This window comes from Lathyrus oleraceus, chromosome 6 (assembly GCF_024323335.1).
Source record: "Lathyrus oleraceus cultivar Zhongwan6 chromosome 6, CAAS_Psat_ZW6_1.0, whole genome shotgun sequence".
NCBI lineage: Eukaryota > Viridiplantae > Streptophyta > Magnoliopsida > Fabales > Fabaceae > Lathyrus > Lathyrus oleraceus.
In genome coordinates this window covers 5,849,302-5,864,093 of record NC_066584.1, presented here as the reverse complement: position 1 = coordinate 5,864,093, position 14,792 = coordinate 5,849,302, and the positions used below count along the sequence as shown (strand labels likewise).

The 14,792-nt window shown below is 32.4% G+C and overlaps 1 protein-coding gene across 1 annotated transcript; it reads right to left on the bottom strand.

Moving 5' to 3' along the window:
• Positions 1 to 2,262: 2,262 nt before the first annotated feature.
• Positions 2,263 to 2,748, bottom strand: LOC127093618 (uncharacterized). Its single transcript, XM_051032561.1, has 2 exons — positions 2,602 to 2,748; positions 2,263 to 2,508 (listed from the first exon to the last, which is right to left on the bottom strand). The coding sequence occupies exons 1-2, from the start codon at positions 2,746 to 2,748 to the stop codon at positions 2,263 to 2,265; spliced, it is 393 nt and encodes a 130-aa protein (XP_050888518.1).
• Positions 2,749 to 14,792: the final 12,044 nt, after the last annotated feature.

Here is a 14,792-nt window from a genome sequence, read left to right as displayed (position 1 = left end):
GATTTCAAAAGGATTATGGTTAAACCACTGATGGTTGTAAGTTCTACATGAGATTTAGCAAGAGGATTGGCAACCAATTTTGGCAAGTTGTGACTTTAATTGAAGACCATACATGTCATAGGACTGCTGACAACAGGAGTGCAAAGACAAAGTGGCTTGCCAATAAGTTTGCAAGCATACTTAGACATAGTCCTTCTATGAAACCATCAGGCCTTAGAGTTGAAGTTGTTGAGAGATGAAGAGTGAAACCATCACATGATTAGGCATACAGGGCAAAGAGAAAAGTAATGTAGTTAGTTCAAGGGGTTGGTATTGAGCAACTCACTCATTTGAGAAGTTATGGACAAGAGTTATTGAAATTAAATCCTAATAGTAATATTGTAATACAATGTGTTGATAGTAATGGCAACCATGTGTTTGAAATAATTTATGTTTGTTTAGAGACTTGCAAGGCAGGGTTTGCAAAGACATGCATGCCTCTTATTGGGTTGGATGCATGTTTCTTGAAAGGGGATTATGGTGGACAATTAATGGCATCAGTAAGGAGGGATGACAATAACAAAATTTTTCCAATTGCATATGTTGTAGTTGAAGCTGAAACAAAGGATTTATGGCAATGGTTTTTAGACCTTCTTATGCATGATTTGGAAGGATACAATCAAAGGTCCTATGCATTTATATCAGATCAGCAAAAGGTAAAGCATTTATACTTATACTTATGCATTTACTTGTTTACATAGTATGCATTTAGATGTTTACATATTATCCATATTCTACATGTGACAGGGACTAGTTCCAGTTGTTCCAGGCATCAGTGCCAATGTGGAGTCCAGATTATGTGTGAAGCATTTATATGAAAAATGGAAGAAGAAACACCCTGGATTGGAATTAAAAGAAGTGTTATAGGCAGCTGCTAGGGCAACAACAGTTCCAGCATGGTAAAGGGAAATGTTAAGGACGAAGGCAATGAAAGAGGATGCATGGAAAGATATGTTAAATGTACTTGCTTGCCAATGGAGCAGATCACACTTCAGAACATATTCAAAGTGTGACTTACAAGTGAGCAACATGTGTGAAACATTCAATAAGGCAATATTGGAGCATAAGGAGAAGCCTATTATCACTCTATTGGAAGGCATCAAGCATTACATGACCAATAGGATGATAAGTCAGAAGGAGTTGCTACATGGCTACACTGGATCCATATGTCCTAGAATTCAGTTGGTTATTGAGTAGAATAAGAAGCAAGCATAAGGGTGGAGTCTCACATGGCATGGTGATGATGACCTATCAATATTTGGTGTCACCAATGACATTAAAACTTACTGTGTTGACCTGAAAAAGGAAGTCTGCTCATGCTTGGTCTATTTTGTTTATAAACATTTGTTCTATTTTGTTTATGAAATCTACATTTATGGGCACTTACTCAAACATTGTGGATCCAACCAATGGAACACAATTGTGGCATGGAGAAGATCTGAATACAATGGCACCACCAGTGATAAGGAGAGCCATAGGCAGGCTAAAAAAGAAGAGGAACAAGAGGAATGATGAACCTAGAAATCCCTACATACTACTAAGGAGGTTTTCAACTGTCACATGTACAAAATGTGGTGCTATGGGACATAACAAGAGGAGTTGTAAAGGCAAAAGGGCAGCTGACAGAGAAATTCCAAAGGGTGATAATAAGTCAAAGAAGACTAAGAAAGTGAAAGGTGGAAAGGGAACAAAAAAATCCAAAGAAAAGCAAACATAAATTGCACAAAGTTCACATGCTCCTCAACCTACTCAAGAATAGTTTCATTAAGACTTAAGTAGTTTCTGACTTATTTTGATTGTATTGTATGCCTTAATTAGTTTATGACTTAACTAGTTTATGACTTAAGTAGTTTATGACTTAAGTAGTTTCATTTTGACTCAAGTACTATCTTGGGTTTAATTTTGGATGTTCATATATTAATGTTCAAACAAGGTCAATGTTAAGTATATTGGTTGTATATTAATGTTCATTTTGACAGTATTTTGAGTTCAAATTATATCAATTATGTATATTGATTATATTAATGTTTATTTTGACAGTATTTTCAATATATCAGACAACATTATCAGTACTTTATAACATGCATATCCTCATAACAACATAACAAAATAACCATTGTATCAGACAACATTAAAACTTAATGAGTACTTTCATTTAAATTCTATCACAATATTATATCAGACAACATAAGAACATAACGTAAAACCTAATTCACCTAAAACCTATTTCATCAATGTTGTCCCAACAAATGCAAACAACATAACAAACAATAACATCCAATTAATCTTCAACTGTTTCTTCAACATCTTCACTTTCATCTTCAATTCTTCCTCTTTTACTTTGTAAGATTTAACTTTCGCCTTCTCTTTATTTATGTTCTTTAATAGAGAAGATATTAACTCTTTTACCCTAGGATTCATCTCCTCATCCAACCAAACAAAGTGATTGCATTTCTTGAAACCTTGAAGCTGTAAGCATCATTAGAAATGAAGTTGTAAACATCAACATACCAGACCATTAACATTGAATCTGTAAACATCAATGGAGATCCTTATACATACCTTATACATCCCACATCCATAGAAATGACGACCTGGGTTAGCATTTCTCCATGCTGTCATCAATGGAGCATCCAAACCACACTTGCATACATACCTAGAACGACTTGAAGATCTACTTCCATGGCTGAAACTATATTGTTGCGACATCATCAACATAAACGCTTGAGGAGATGAAGAAAAACATTTTTGCAGGAAAAAGATGAAGGAAATGGTTCAAATATGAGGTAGCAGAAAAACGATGAAGGAAAGGTTGCAGAATTCTGGGCACGATGAAGAGGATGAATTTAATTCCTATTTCACTAATTTATAATTTGTTTTTTCAATTTCCAAAATGTTTTTTAATACTTTCTACATTAAAATATCCAGGTGGGAATTAAAATATTTGAAAATGCTGATATGTATCCAAATAGTACCTGCCACGTCATTAATGAATTGACACATAACCAAAATTGGATGGGGGGTCATGCAAATCCAAACGCAATCAAATTTAAGGGACCAAAATCGCAGGTTTTCTAATAGGGGGATTAGTTGTTTAAAACACCTAAACTAGGGGGACCAAAAGTGCATTTAAGTTTATATACTATTGAAAAATTCACTTACTTTATTAAACTTCAAAGATTCCTACAAAACAAAATTGGCATACAAATGAGACGATTTTTATGAATCAAATCTATTCAGAGCATGAGACGAAATTTGATTCAAAGTTGATGTTAATTCAACAAACATCAAGTGTAATGTTTATAAAATTTATCCACAAATACTTTGACTATCATTTTAATTGTCATTTTATTTGTACATTACTTTATGTTATTTAATTGTCATTTCTTTTTTAGCTAAACCAATGATTAATAAATTTTCACTTCATCTATCAATAACCAATATTTATTTAAGTAGTTTGAGTAACCATTATTTAAGTAGTTCCACTAATAAATATTACTATTGCTAATAAATTTATTATTATGGTTTATTTTAAAACATATTTGTATTTGATTTTTTAAACATTTATTTTAAATGAAATTCATAAATTGAATTATTTTAAACTCTTTAATATTTATTTATAAATCAATAAAAATCAATTTAATTCTAACTGACCAATTACATATAAATTAATAATTCTATATTAAATTAATATCATATTTTGAAAAAAAAGAGTAACAACGCCACTTTCAATACATAACTGGGTATATATATATATATATATATATATATATATATATATATATATATATATATTATATATATATATATATATATATATATATATATATATATATATATATATATATATATATATATATATATATATATATATATATATATATATATATATATATATATATATATATATATATATATATATATATATATATAATTAAAAAAGAATGGCAAGACCGCTCCCCGTGCATAGGCCCGAGTTACCTATTAGTTTTGTATTAAAATCTCATTTTAAAACCGTTATAAAAAATATCACTAGCATTTTTTTCCTTCTATTTTGAAAAAGTATATTTCTAAAAATCAAGCCTTAAGTCCCTTTGATAAAGACTTTTAAATAATATTTATACACACAAAAAAAATCTGCACCCAAATGTAAATAATTAATTAAGAGAAGAGGAATGAGAGAGATATCAGTCAATTGTATATTAAAGAGTGTGTTTTTTAGTAGTTTAAGTTTTTAGTAAGTGAAAATTCAGTTTGGGAGTTAGAAGTCCAATTTTTGACATGCAAAATAAAGTTGAGATAAAAACCCAATAATATAATTGTAGTGGAATACTCATCCCATTTCATGGGGTGCATCCATACTTCTGAAAATTCAAAAATGTTCTTATTAATGTCCAGAGATGCATCTCCTTTTTTAGGTTAAAAAAAGGATGTTGAGTCCAGATATGCATCTCCGGACTAAGTTTCATGTGTTTCAGAGATGCGTCTCTGGATTTGCCTGATACTTTGAATTTTTAATTCATTTTTCTGTTATGATTGGTATTAGATATGGTGCACCCAAATATATTTCCTAAAATTGTTATGTGGATGAATGTTAAACGGATTTGAAACTACATTCGAAACCAATTAAAATGAAGGGTGCCCCTAAAAAGGTCAAACCAAATGAGAGTCGCAATTCTATGAGACTGACTCTTTCTTACTTTGAACATGTTGACTCACATTTTCCGGATTCTCCAACTCCTAAATCTAAAATAAAATAAAATCAACGGCACTCGCATTACCAAACCATCTCACCCATCATTGTTACCAAAAATCATCCACGCTGAAAAGATGTCACTTTTTATGCAAAAATACTTTTTATGCATCAATTTATATAAGAGTCGACAACATATAAGAAATCATACACATCACTATACGGGAAAAAGAAAATTACAATGCAATTTTGAATACTCATGTTCCTTGTGTTAACGACCTGACATTGTTTGAAAAATTGACGTGTTTCCCTAAAATGAGACATCTTATAGCAAGTACTTATGATAACATGTGTATTGATCTGACAAGATATGGTTTCTCTGAAACATTTTTCCACTTTGAAGTAGGCCACCTCAAAATCCATACGGACGCAGCATACGTGTATTTGGTGGCTTTTAAAAATAAAATATTTTGGTAAAGTTTATTTGAAACGGGGGTGTCCTATACCAAAGACATTATCAGATTGGATGACGCATTTCACAAAAGAGGCTAAAAGTTGCTCGAATCACTTTATGGAAAGGATGAAAGAGTTCACTAAGTTGAGCTACATTGAAAAAGAATCAAATAAGGAAAGGTCAAAGAAGAAATCACCAATATATATATATATATATATATATATATATATATATATATATATATATATATATATATATATATATATATATATATATATATATATATATATATATATATATATATATATATATATATAGATAGATAGATAGATAGATAGATAGATAGATAGATAGATAGATAGATTTAGACGGTGACACATGTTTTGATACATTTTAGTTTTTATCTAACAATCTCCCTCATTTTTTATGTAATATCGTGAATGATATAATCTCGATACAATTTGAGACGTACACAATGTATATTTTACATTAATGTTATAGAATTTGGGGGTAATTTTTAAACATTTTTTCTATTTCAAAATTTAGTCTTGCATATTAACTGGTTCTATATGAATAGTGGTTTGGGTGATTCCAGATATGCCTCTTCAGACACACCTCATTTTAATTATAAAAACAACTAAATAGGGAATTTTATGGATGTGCATATCCGTAAAAACCCTTATTTTATAAAAAATTGGGTGTGTTTGGATATGCATATCTGAAATATGATATGATGAGAGGAAAATGTTTCTAAGGTCCAAATTGATCTAAGGATTGTATAAATAGGGGGTCTCTCGTCCCATGTTCTTTACAACAACACAACACACCAGAATGAATACATATCTTCATCTTTCATTTGTGTATTTCAATAGCGTAAAGCCCCCCACTTCAATTTAGGGTCTCTGAGGACACAACTATCGTATATCTGAAATTCAAACAAAATACTCTCTTGTGATATCTAGGAAATAAAAAAGTTGTCAAGTTAGAGTATCGTTCACTTTTGATAGACGAAAAAGTAAAGATATGGTTCACTGTTAGATACCCAAAAGTGCTTATTTGAGCTATCAAATATGGGCATCTTTCACTCCGTTTCCTTGCTAAAGTGTTCGAAACCACCTTTGTTTTTGATGAATTGCAATACAATGATAAACGATCTTGGTACCTTTGATTTGTGTGTTATTGTACAGGAATTAGGCATGAAATAATAGAAAATGAAGCCACAAGAAAGTTGGCAAAGGGACCAAAGAAAGGATGCATTCATCAGCTTGCTCGCTAGGCGAGGGCTGTGGCGAAGGGCTCGCTAGGCGAGCGCCCAGCGAAAAGCTCCAGTATTTTACAGTGGCAAACATCAACAATCTCGCTAGGCGAGCTGCCAGCGAAGTGTGTAGCGAACACGTCCAGACTTGGTGAAAAGCGCAGCCAGCACTAACTCGCTAGGCGAGTCATTAGCGAGCTCCCAGCGAGCATTCCAGTAGCAAAACCTCTCAAGCTCGCTGGAGCGAAGGTTGAAGCGTGGGCTTCGCATAGCGAAGGTTTTGTTCGCCTAGCGAACATGCCAGTCTGGCAAAGGTTATTTCTCTGGGCGCAGGTGCCTCAGGTGCCTCATTTAGGGGCTCGCCATTCTGCTCGCCTAGCGAGCATGACAGCTCAGTAGCAGCTCTATAAGTAGCAAGGGCTACTTTTTGGAGCCATACTTTACACCTCCATACTTTTGTACTTTTGAAGATATTTTCCAGCATTACTCTAGAGATCTTTTGTGACCTAGAAATCATTTCTCTTCATCTCTTAACAATCTTTTACAAAAAGAAGGTGGATTCCCATCCAATCTCGATTATTCGACTCGGATGTTGATCAACCTTCTTCCGAAACTTGTTGACCAAGCTACCATGAAAATGAGTAGCTAAGTTCTTCATTTTGTCAAGGTTAGATGTAGATGATCATTAGCTTTGTGTGTAAATGGGATGATCTTCATTTGTAAACTCTTTAATGGTGAATATATGGTGAAAACTTTGTTTTATTGAAAACTCTTTGTGTTGGTTTATGATCGAGAGATGTTTACCAACTATTTACCTAGGTTTTCATCCAATCTTGTTTGTTAGCTAGAGATAGTAATTAATGATTTTGTTCACCATAAGGTTGAACCAAAAAGTTGTCATTTTGATAGATTGTGTTAGAGATAAACAATGGATCAAAATGGGAAAACTCACAATGTGTGTTAGAGATAAACACATTGGGAGGACTTTGTGAAATAGTTTCTCATCTAAAGGAGTTTATAAGTTTTGTTGATCGAACATATACATGCAAAGTGATTGTCGAACCCTAACTTTGGCAATATTTCTCAAATATTAAAACCAAAACTTTTACCGCATTTTATTACACTTTTATGCAAGATACCGTGACAAACACCAAAACCCCATTGTTACCTTAAGCTAAGAATTAAAACAACTGTCGAAAGGCGGTGATATCTCACAATCCCTGTGGAGACGATAACAAAAACCCGACACTTACAATCAACATTCACCAAGCTTGAACTGAAGATAAATGTAGACTTAAAGGTTCGATGGAGTACAATTTATCGTTACTCATCAAAAGATTTAATTGAAGTGTATGCGACGATTTCCGAAGATATTCTAAAGATGTTGGAACATCCTCAACCACCCGTTTATAATAAAATGTAATGTTAAATTTATTTTAACGGTTATCTAATTATTGTTAAGTATTTTGTTAGTTTGTGTCATTTTTCTAACATTTTGCCATTGTTTTTGGTTGACCTAATAATGCATATTTCGGATATTCATCTCCGTAAAACTCACTTAGTTTTGAATTAAGGATTGTTATGGAGATGCATCTCTGGTCTCACTCTAATATTGATATGAAGATGCATCTCCATATTAAATTTTGATAAAATAAAGGTGGCTCAACAATTTATGCGGATGAGTTAACGGTGTAACTAGAGATGCATCTCCAGATTCTAGGGACAATTGTGACTTTTCATTGTGGTGGGGAAGTACCCCATTGAGTGTAGAAAATACTTCCCTAATTTTATAATATTAGCCCAATTTAAAACTCATAATAAAGAGATAAATTTATCATACTCCCAATAGAAATTGAAAAATTTTGCTTCTAAATCAAATTGTTGATTTCAAATATAGTATTATTGATTTTATATGTATTTTTTAAAATACATATGAATTGTAGAAGATAAAAGAAAATAGTAAAGAAAATTATATATGATGTCACACATACTTCAGACTATGTACAACAATGTGAGGTTTAGGTTTAAGTCAAAATAAACTTTTTGCTCCAATATGAGACACAAAACTAGATGGAGTATTTCCATTCATGTATTTATTAGCCTCGAAAGTAATATCAAGTGATTTGATTTGAAATAAAATTGAACATAAATCACTCTCACAATTAAATCCCAAGTTTAGGATTTCAACTCGCAAATATTATAAGTTACAATACAATATATTCAACCTTACTTGATGGTGATGAAGATGAACAACCAGTCCACCATAATTGGTATCTTCTATCTCATGTTCAACATAGTTATAACTTAATTGTCATTCTTATTTTATATTTGTATATGTTTTCCTAGGAAATCTCAAATGTTTGACAAAATGATGGAGTATAGTCTTGATGTGGCAGAGTAAATCTCTAGTACGGTGGTCCTTGTGTAGATTTGTAAGGTAAGCACTCTAACACATAAGTCAATAAGAGAATAACGAGTAAAGTGAATTATGGATTAGAGAGAGATGATTTTGCCCGAGCTCCGAAGATTCTTGTTCCATCTATCTTTTTTATTTTCTGGGCCCTGCATCTTCTTGGTTCATCATACCTCCAGGACCTTTCTTTGCTTTGACCGTTTCCTCAATCTTCAACATTTTTAGGTACCATTTCTTTCCTTATTTGACGCTTGTTGTCTTTCCCTTCCTTGCTTTAGCCATGACTGATATAGGATATAATTTTGCAAATGTTTTAGACGTATCTAGTGATGTGAGTGACGCTTCATCTTGCACTAAAATAGTAGATCTAAAAATGTCAAACGTTTCACTTTTAGGAGTTAATCAACCCATTGAAAACCTCACTATCATAAGTGGTAGTCCTAATTACAGTGGAGATTCTATCGAAGATGGAAACAAACCCTCGAGTTCCCATCTTGGCAGGAATACAAGTGATTCTGCTAGTCCCGTTATTATGAATACTTATGATTTTGAGGCCCCCTGGGATGAACCAGAAACTCGTCTCTTTATTAACTCATTTAGATATGCAAATGGTTGAGAATCTAGTAATAAGGAGGTTAGGGATCACCTCAACTTTCGAAATCATTTTCTCATTCATTACATACATTATCGTTTTCATGACAGTTGGAAAAACATGGTTCAAAAGGATTGCCAAGGTCTTGCCATGCATGCTGATGTTGCTCAGTACCGCTGGGTGGATGCAGTGTTAGTGGAAACAATTTCCTTTTTCATAAACAATCAAAATTTAGACGATACTTACAGAGATGTGAGACCCTCATTTGATTGACATGTTTCTCATGCTGACTCCAACAAAAGGATATGTAATTCCTTTTATGAATGCTCCATACCTTTCTATGAATGTATATTTTCTAGGTCGAGATTCAAGTTTCCCTTCAACAGTTTTGAGGAAGGGATGTTAAATCACTTGAGAATTGCCCCCTCTTAATTGCACTCAGTAGCTTGGGCCTTTGTCAAATTGTTATAGTATTGGTATGAGTGCTGGGCAAAGGTGTTGACCATAAGGTCATTTTCCATATCTTCAACTTAATGCACACTTTGGCTACTAGATATCGAAGACTCTCACTTCACCAACAGTTGAGGATGCTTCACATTTACCTTGAGAGATGGGAAAACTTCAAGGACATTACTTTTTGGTGACTCTCTATAATCAAAAGGCTCACTCTTTGTTTTGAATTTTGCGTGAAAGTGGTGTTTCCCTCCCCGACCACCTTTGTTTGGAGCGGGTGAAATGTAAAGACAAGATTCTAAAGTACTGGGCGAGTCACCATTTCTTCTGTGCTTCGAAAAGCATACGCCTTTACTTCTGATTTTTTGAAATCAAAGGAAAGGTCATTGAGAGATATTTTAGTTGATTTATAGGAAAGTTTAGGTTATGAAGAGCAAGATAGCCCTTCAGATGTACCGCCATCTCATCAGAAAAGGTGATACATTAACACATGTTTGGTCGTGGAAGAAACCACATCTCTTGAGAAAAAAGATGTTTTTATTTGAATATTTTATATTTAAATATTATTTAATTATTATATTTTAATAATTATTATGTGGACATATATATTTGTATTAATTTTATCAACTATTTTAACAAATTAAGTGATTTAGTTTATTAAGTAATCAGATAAAGTTAAAAAACATTAATTATTTATTACTTAATTAATTGAATATGAGTTTAAATATGAGCGGACTTTAAGATGACCAATTTTAGAATAGATAGAATCTTAATTGACTATCATCATATTGCCCATCACTATTATCAATTACTTGATAATGAGGCGAGAAAACCAAATATTTGTTGAGAAAAACAAGTGTGAGTTGAAAGTGTTGAGAATCAAGTGTGAGGTAGAAGTCTCGCATTGATTATACAAGTGAAGATTGAACATTTTATAAGTGAGAGAACCCATACACCTATTATCTTAAGTTTTTGGGTGAATATGTGGTGTGTTCTTCACAAGGTGTGTTACTCATAAAGAAAAGTCTAAACGAATGTAAATATTCCCTTATGATTACCCCAAAATTATGATGACCTAACAATGGTATCATGAGCCGTTGGTTCGATATGAAGAACTGACTCACTTGTATCGAAATTCCTCCCCACATGATGGTGGATAAAAGGTATGTCATGTTGAAAAAATGTCAACGACGATACAAGTATATATGGATGAAAGAGTTTCCACTTGAGAGGGAGCATTATAGATAGACTCACACTTGAGGGGAAGCATTATGGATAAACTCACACTTGAGGGGAAGCATTATGGATAAACTCACACTTGAGGGAGAATGTTGAGAAAAACAAATGTGAGTTGTAAGTGTTGAAAATCAAGTGTAAGATAGAAGTCCCACATTAATTTAAAAAGTGAAGATTGAGTATTTTATAAGTAAGAGAATCCATACAACTATTCTCGTAAAACTTTTAGTGAATATGTGGTGTGTTTCTCATAAGGTGTGATGTATTGCTTATAAGAAAAACCTAAATAAATATAAATGCTCTCTCATGATAACCAGAAATGGATGATCCAATAATATTTTTATATATTTGACCAAATTGAATTTTGTCCAATTGATTAATTGAGTTAATCTTTTAGTTGTTGTAGTTTAGAGTCACCTAGGGGTGTTAAAAACCGAACCAACCCAATAGAAAACCGCAAACAAAACAAAACAAAACCGAAACCGCAAAAAACCGCATTTGGTTCATATGTGTTTGGATCATTTTTTAACAAAACCGCGCGGTTTGGTTTGGCTTGCGGTTTGTATGTTACAAACCGAACTAAACCAAATCAAACCGTATTATGTTACAACCCAAACTTCACTTATCCAACATCCAACCCAAAGGCCAAACCTATTATGCCTAACCTTACAAATATTCTCTTAGTCACAATTAGAGTTTTAGTTTCAAACTTCTCAATTCTCTCCTAGTAATATCACACATTCTTCTCATCTTCTTTGCCATATATGTCTCACTTCTTCTACTCTAATCTCTCTTATAATATGTTCTTTCTTTTATACATTCTCATTTTTAAGTTATTGTTTTCCCTTCCAATTACGTTTTTATCGCACATTTCTTCTCTAATCTCGCATCTCTTATGTTCTTTTTTTTTTTCATCTTCTCTAGTCTCTCCTCTCCTCTGTTTTTTCCTTTTTTTATTATAATATTTTTAATATTGTTTTATGCTACTATTTTATGTTTTTATTCAACTTTTATCTAAACTAATTTTTGTATATTGAATGAGAAGTTTTTGTCTAAATATGATGAGTTTTGTTGTTATATGATAATCTATCAATGACTAAATACAAAATTATGTTGTTCTATATAGGTGTATGCATGACTCAATAAAAATCTTTTAAAAAATCAAATCAACCGAACAAACTCAAACTGCATTGATTTGGTTTGTTTTTTTTTCTAAAAGTCGACCGAACCAAAACAAACCGCATTTTTTTTCTCTTGCAGTTCAAATGATTTTTAATGTCAAAACCGTCCAAACCGCACCGCGAGCACCCCTAGTCACCTCGATTGTTTAATTTTTTAATGATATATTTGAGCATTGCATATCCACAATTATTCGGTTAGCTTCTTAGTTTTTTTTTAATTGTTTTGAGTTTTGGTGTCTATTGTACGAAATGAAAAAAAATTAAATAATTAATGGGGGACCTTCCTTCCATTATTTTAGTCATGAAAGACACTTCTTTGGTTTGTTGTGTGTAAGTGTGCAAAAATTTATACATACTTCTCTATCGATAAATCAATAAATATAATAAATTTGTTTAATTTATTTTCTTTCCAAATATCTCCAATCTATTCAATCACGACTCCAAGAAACAAGGATGCAATTTTTTAGGTTATCACTTTATCTCCAACTTTGTATAAAATAATGTGTGATGTTTAATATATTGAAAATCTATCATAAAAATGCATTCCCTTAGTCTATAGCTATCGCTATAACATCTTATATTTTAGTCCATAAAATAATTTGACATTTTTTAATTTATAATTGTAATGTATTTAATGGAAGTATTATAAAAGAAGAGTTTATATTTTATTTTATTTCTACTGTAAGAATTTTAAATAGCAAAGCAAGTTACATAGAATTATTAAAGTATTTTATTTAAAATACGGTAGCATAAAAATAAAAAATAAAATAAATGATTTCTTTTCATCCAAACTTTCAACTTTTCTCCCTAAAAAATAAAGAGAAAATAGCCAGCTGGCATGCATTTTCTTTTCATTTTATCGTTAAAGTCATCAATATATTTCATTCTAGTGTTTCATATATTTTCCAAATCCCATCGTTTTCAAAACACACAGTCATGTCTTTTCCTCAACTGACAACCAATGAATATATGGGTCTAGAACTCCAATTATTGTACTGCCTATATATTATTTTCGAATAATTATACTATTAATTATTGTAAATTTTTAGATATTGAAATCAACTTTATATTAAAATTTCATTTTAAAGTCACTATAAAGAAAATATTGCTAGCATTTTTCCTTCTATTTTCAAAAGGTATATTTTCTAAATTAAAATTTAAATCCCTTTGTTAAAGAATTTTAAGTAATATTGATACACACAAAAATTTGAATCAAAATGTAAGTAATTAGATAATTAAGAGAAGAGGAATGAGAGATATCAATAAATTGTATACAGTAGAATAGTGATAGATAAAGAGTAATCACCTGAGGTTACCCGATCGAACCGAAGAAAAATTTATCCATTAGGTCGTGTTTTATCGGGTTCATGGATTGAGCAGATGATTTAAGTGGATAAGGATGGATAAGTGTGATTAGGCATGGCAATATAACCCGTACCCGCGGGTACCAACCCGAACCCGCCCCGAAGTTGACGGGGAAAACCCGCTTTGACTGGGTTTGGGTTTGGGTTTGGGTTTTCCCCGATTTTAAAATATGGAGACGGGTCGGGTAATGGGGACACTAGTACCCATCCTGAACCCGTCCCCGAACCCGCCCCGTTTATTTTACTATGTACATTATTATTTATCTTTGATAATTTAAAATATTAAATATATGGTCAATGTTTTGATATTTTAATTTGAATTTATTATTTAAAATATTTGAAATGTATGTATGGAATTTTTTTAGATTGTTTTATTTTATTATTTGTAATGTAATTTTATTTTGGAAAAACAAATATTTCTATTAAAAAATTGATTTTACTAAATGAATGGTGGCGGGGCGGGGATACCCGAACCCAACCCGAACCCGTTTGGGATGAGTTTGGATTTTGATTCCCCGTCCCCGTTTGGGTTTGGGGCGGGGAACGGGGATTGTTTGGGGATTCGTGTTTGGGTTTGGGAGAGGTAAAAACCGTCCCCGACCCGCCCCGTTGCCATGCCTAAGTGTGATTGAGTTCGATTTAATAAGTTGGGTTCGTCGGTCCCCGAACCCGACCGGTTCAAGTTGATTTTTACTATTAGTACCCCTTTAATTTAAAGAGTACAACCCATTTTTCATGCTCATTGATTTAATTCCATCCAAAATCATGTATAAGCCTGTATGTTTCGTTTCATTTCATTCCTCTTCATATCATTTTCATTTGTTTCTTCTTCTTCAGTTCATATCCATTACCCTAACCCTAAAAAACACAACGACAAATGCTTCCATCGCCGCCGCCATCACCCCCAAATTGAAATCAAACCCTAAACGAACCACTACCTTGTCGTGTCGTGATCACTCATCACCATTCACTTTCCTTCCTCATTGAACGATTAGCCTCCATCATCGCTCAAGCCCTTTCCTTCAAATAGGTATGTATTTTGATTTGTTCTTATTTACTTTGATTTGTTCTTTTTTTGAGCTCAACTTCAGTTTCTGAGTTCAACTTCAGTG

Excerpts from the sequence above, each read along its gene's own strand:
- LOC127093618 (XM_051032561.1), bottom strand. The coding sequence starts at position 2,748 with ATGTCGCAACAATATAGTTTCAGCCATGGAAGTAGATCTTCAAGTCGT. Across the intron at positions 2,509-2,601 it reads ATGGATGTGGGATGTATAAG|CTTCAAGGTTTCAAGAAATG; the intron begins GTATGTATAAGG and ends TGATGCTTACAG.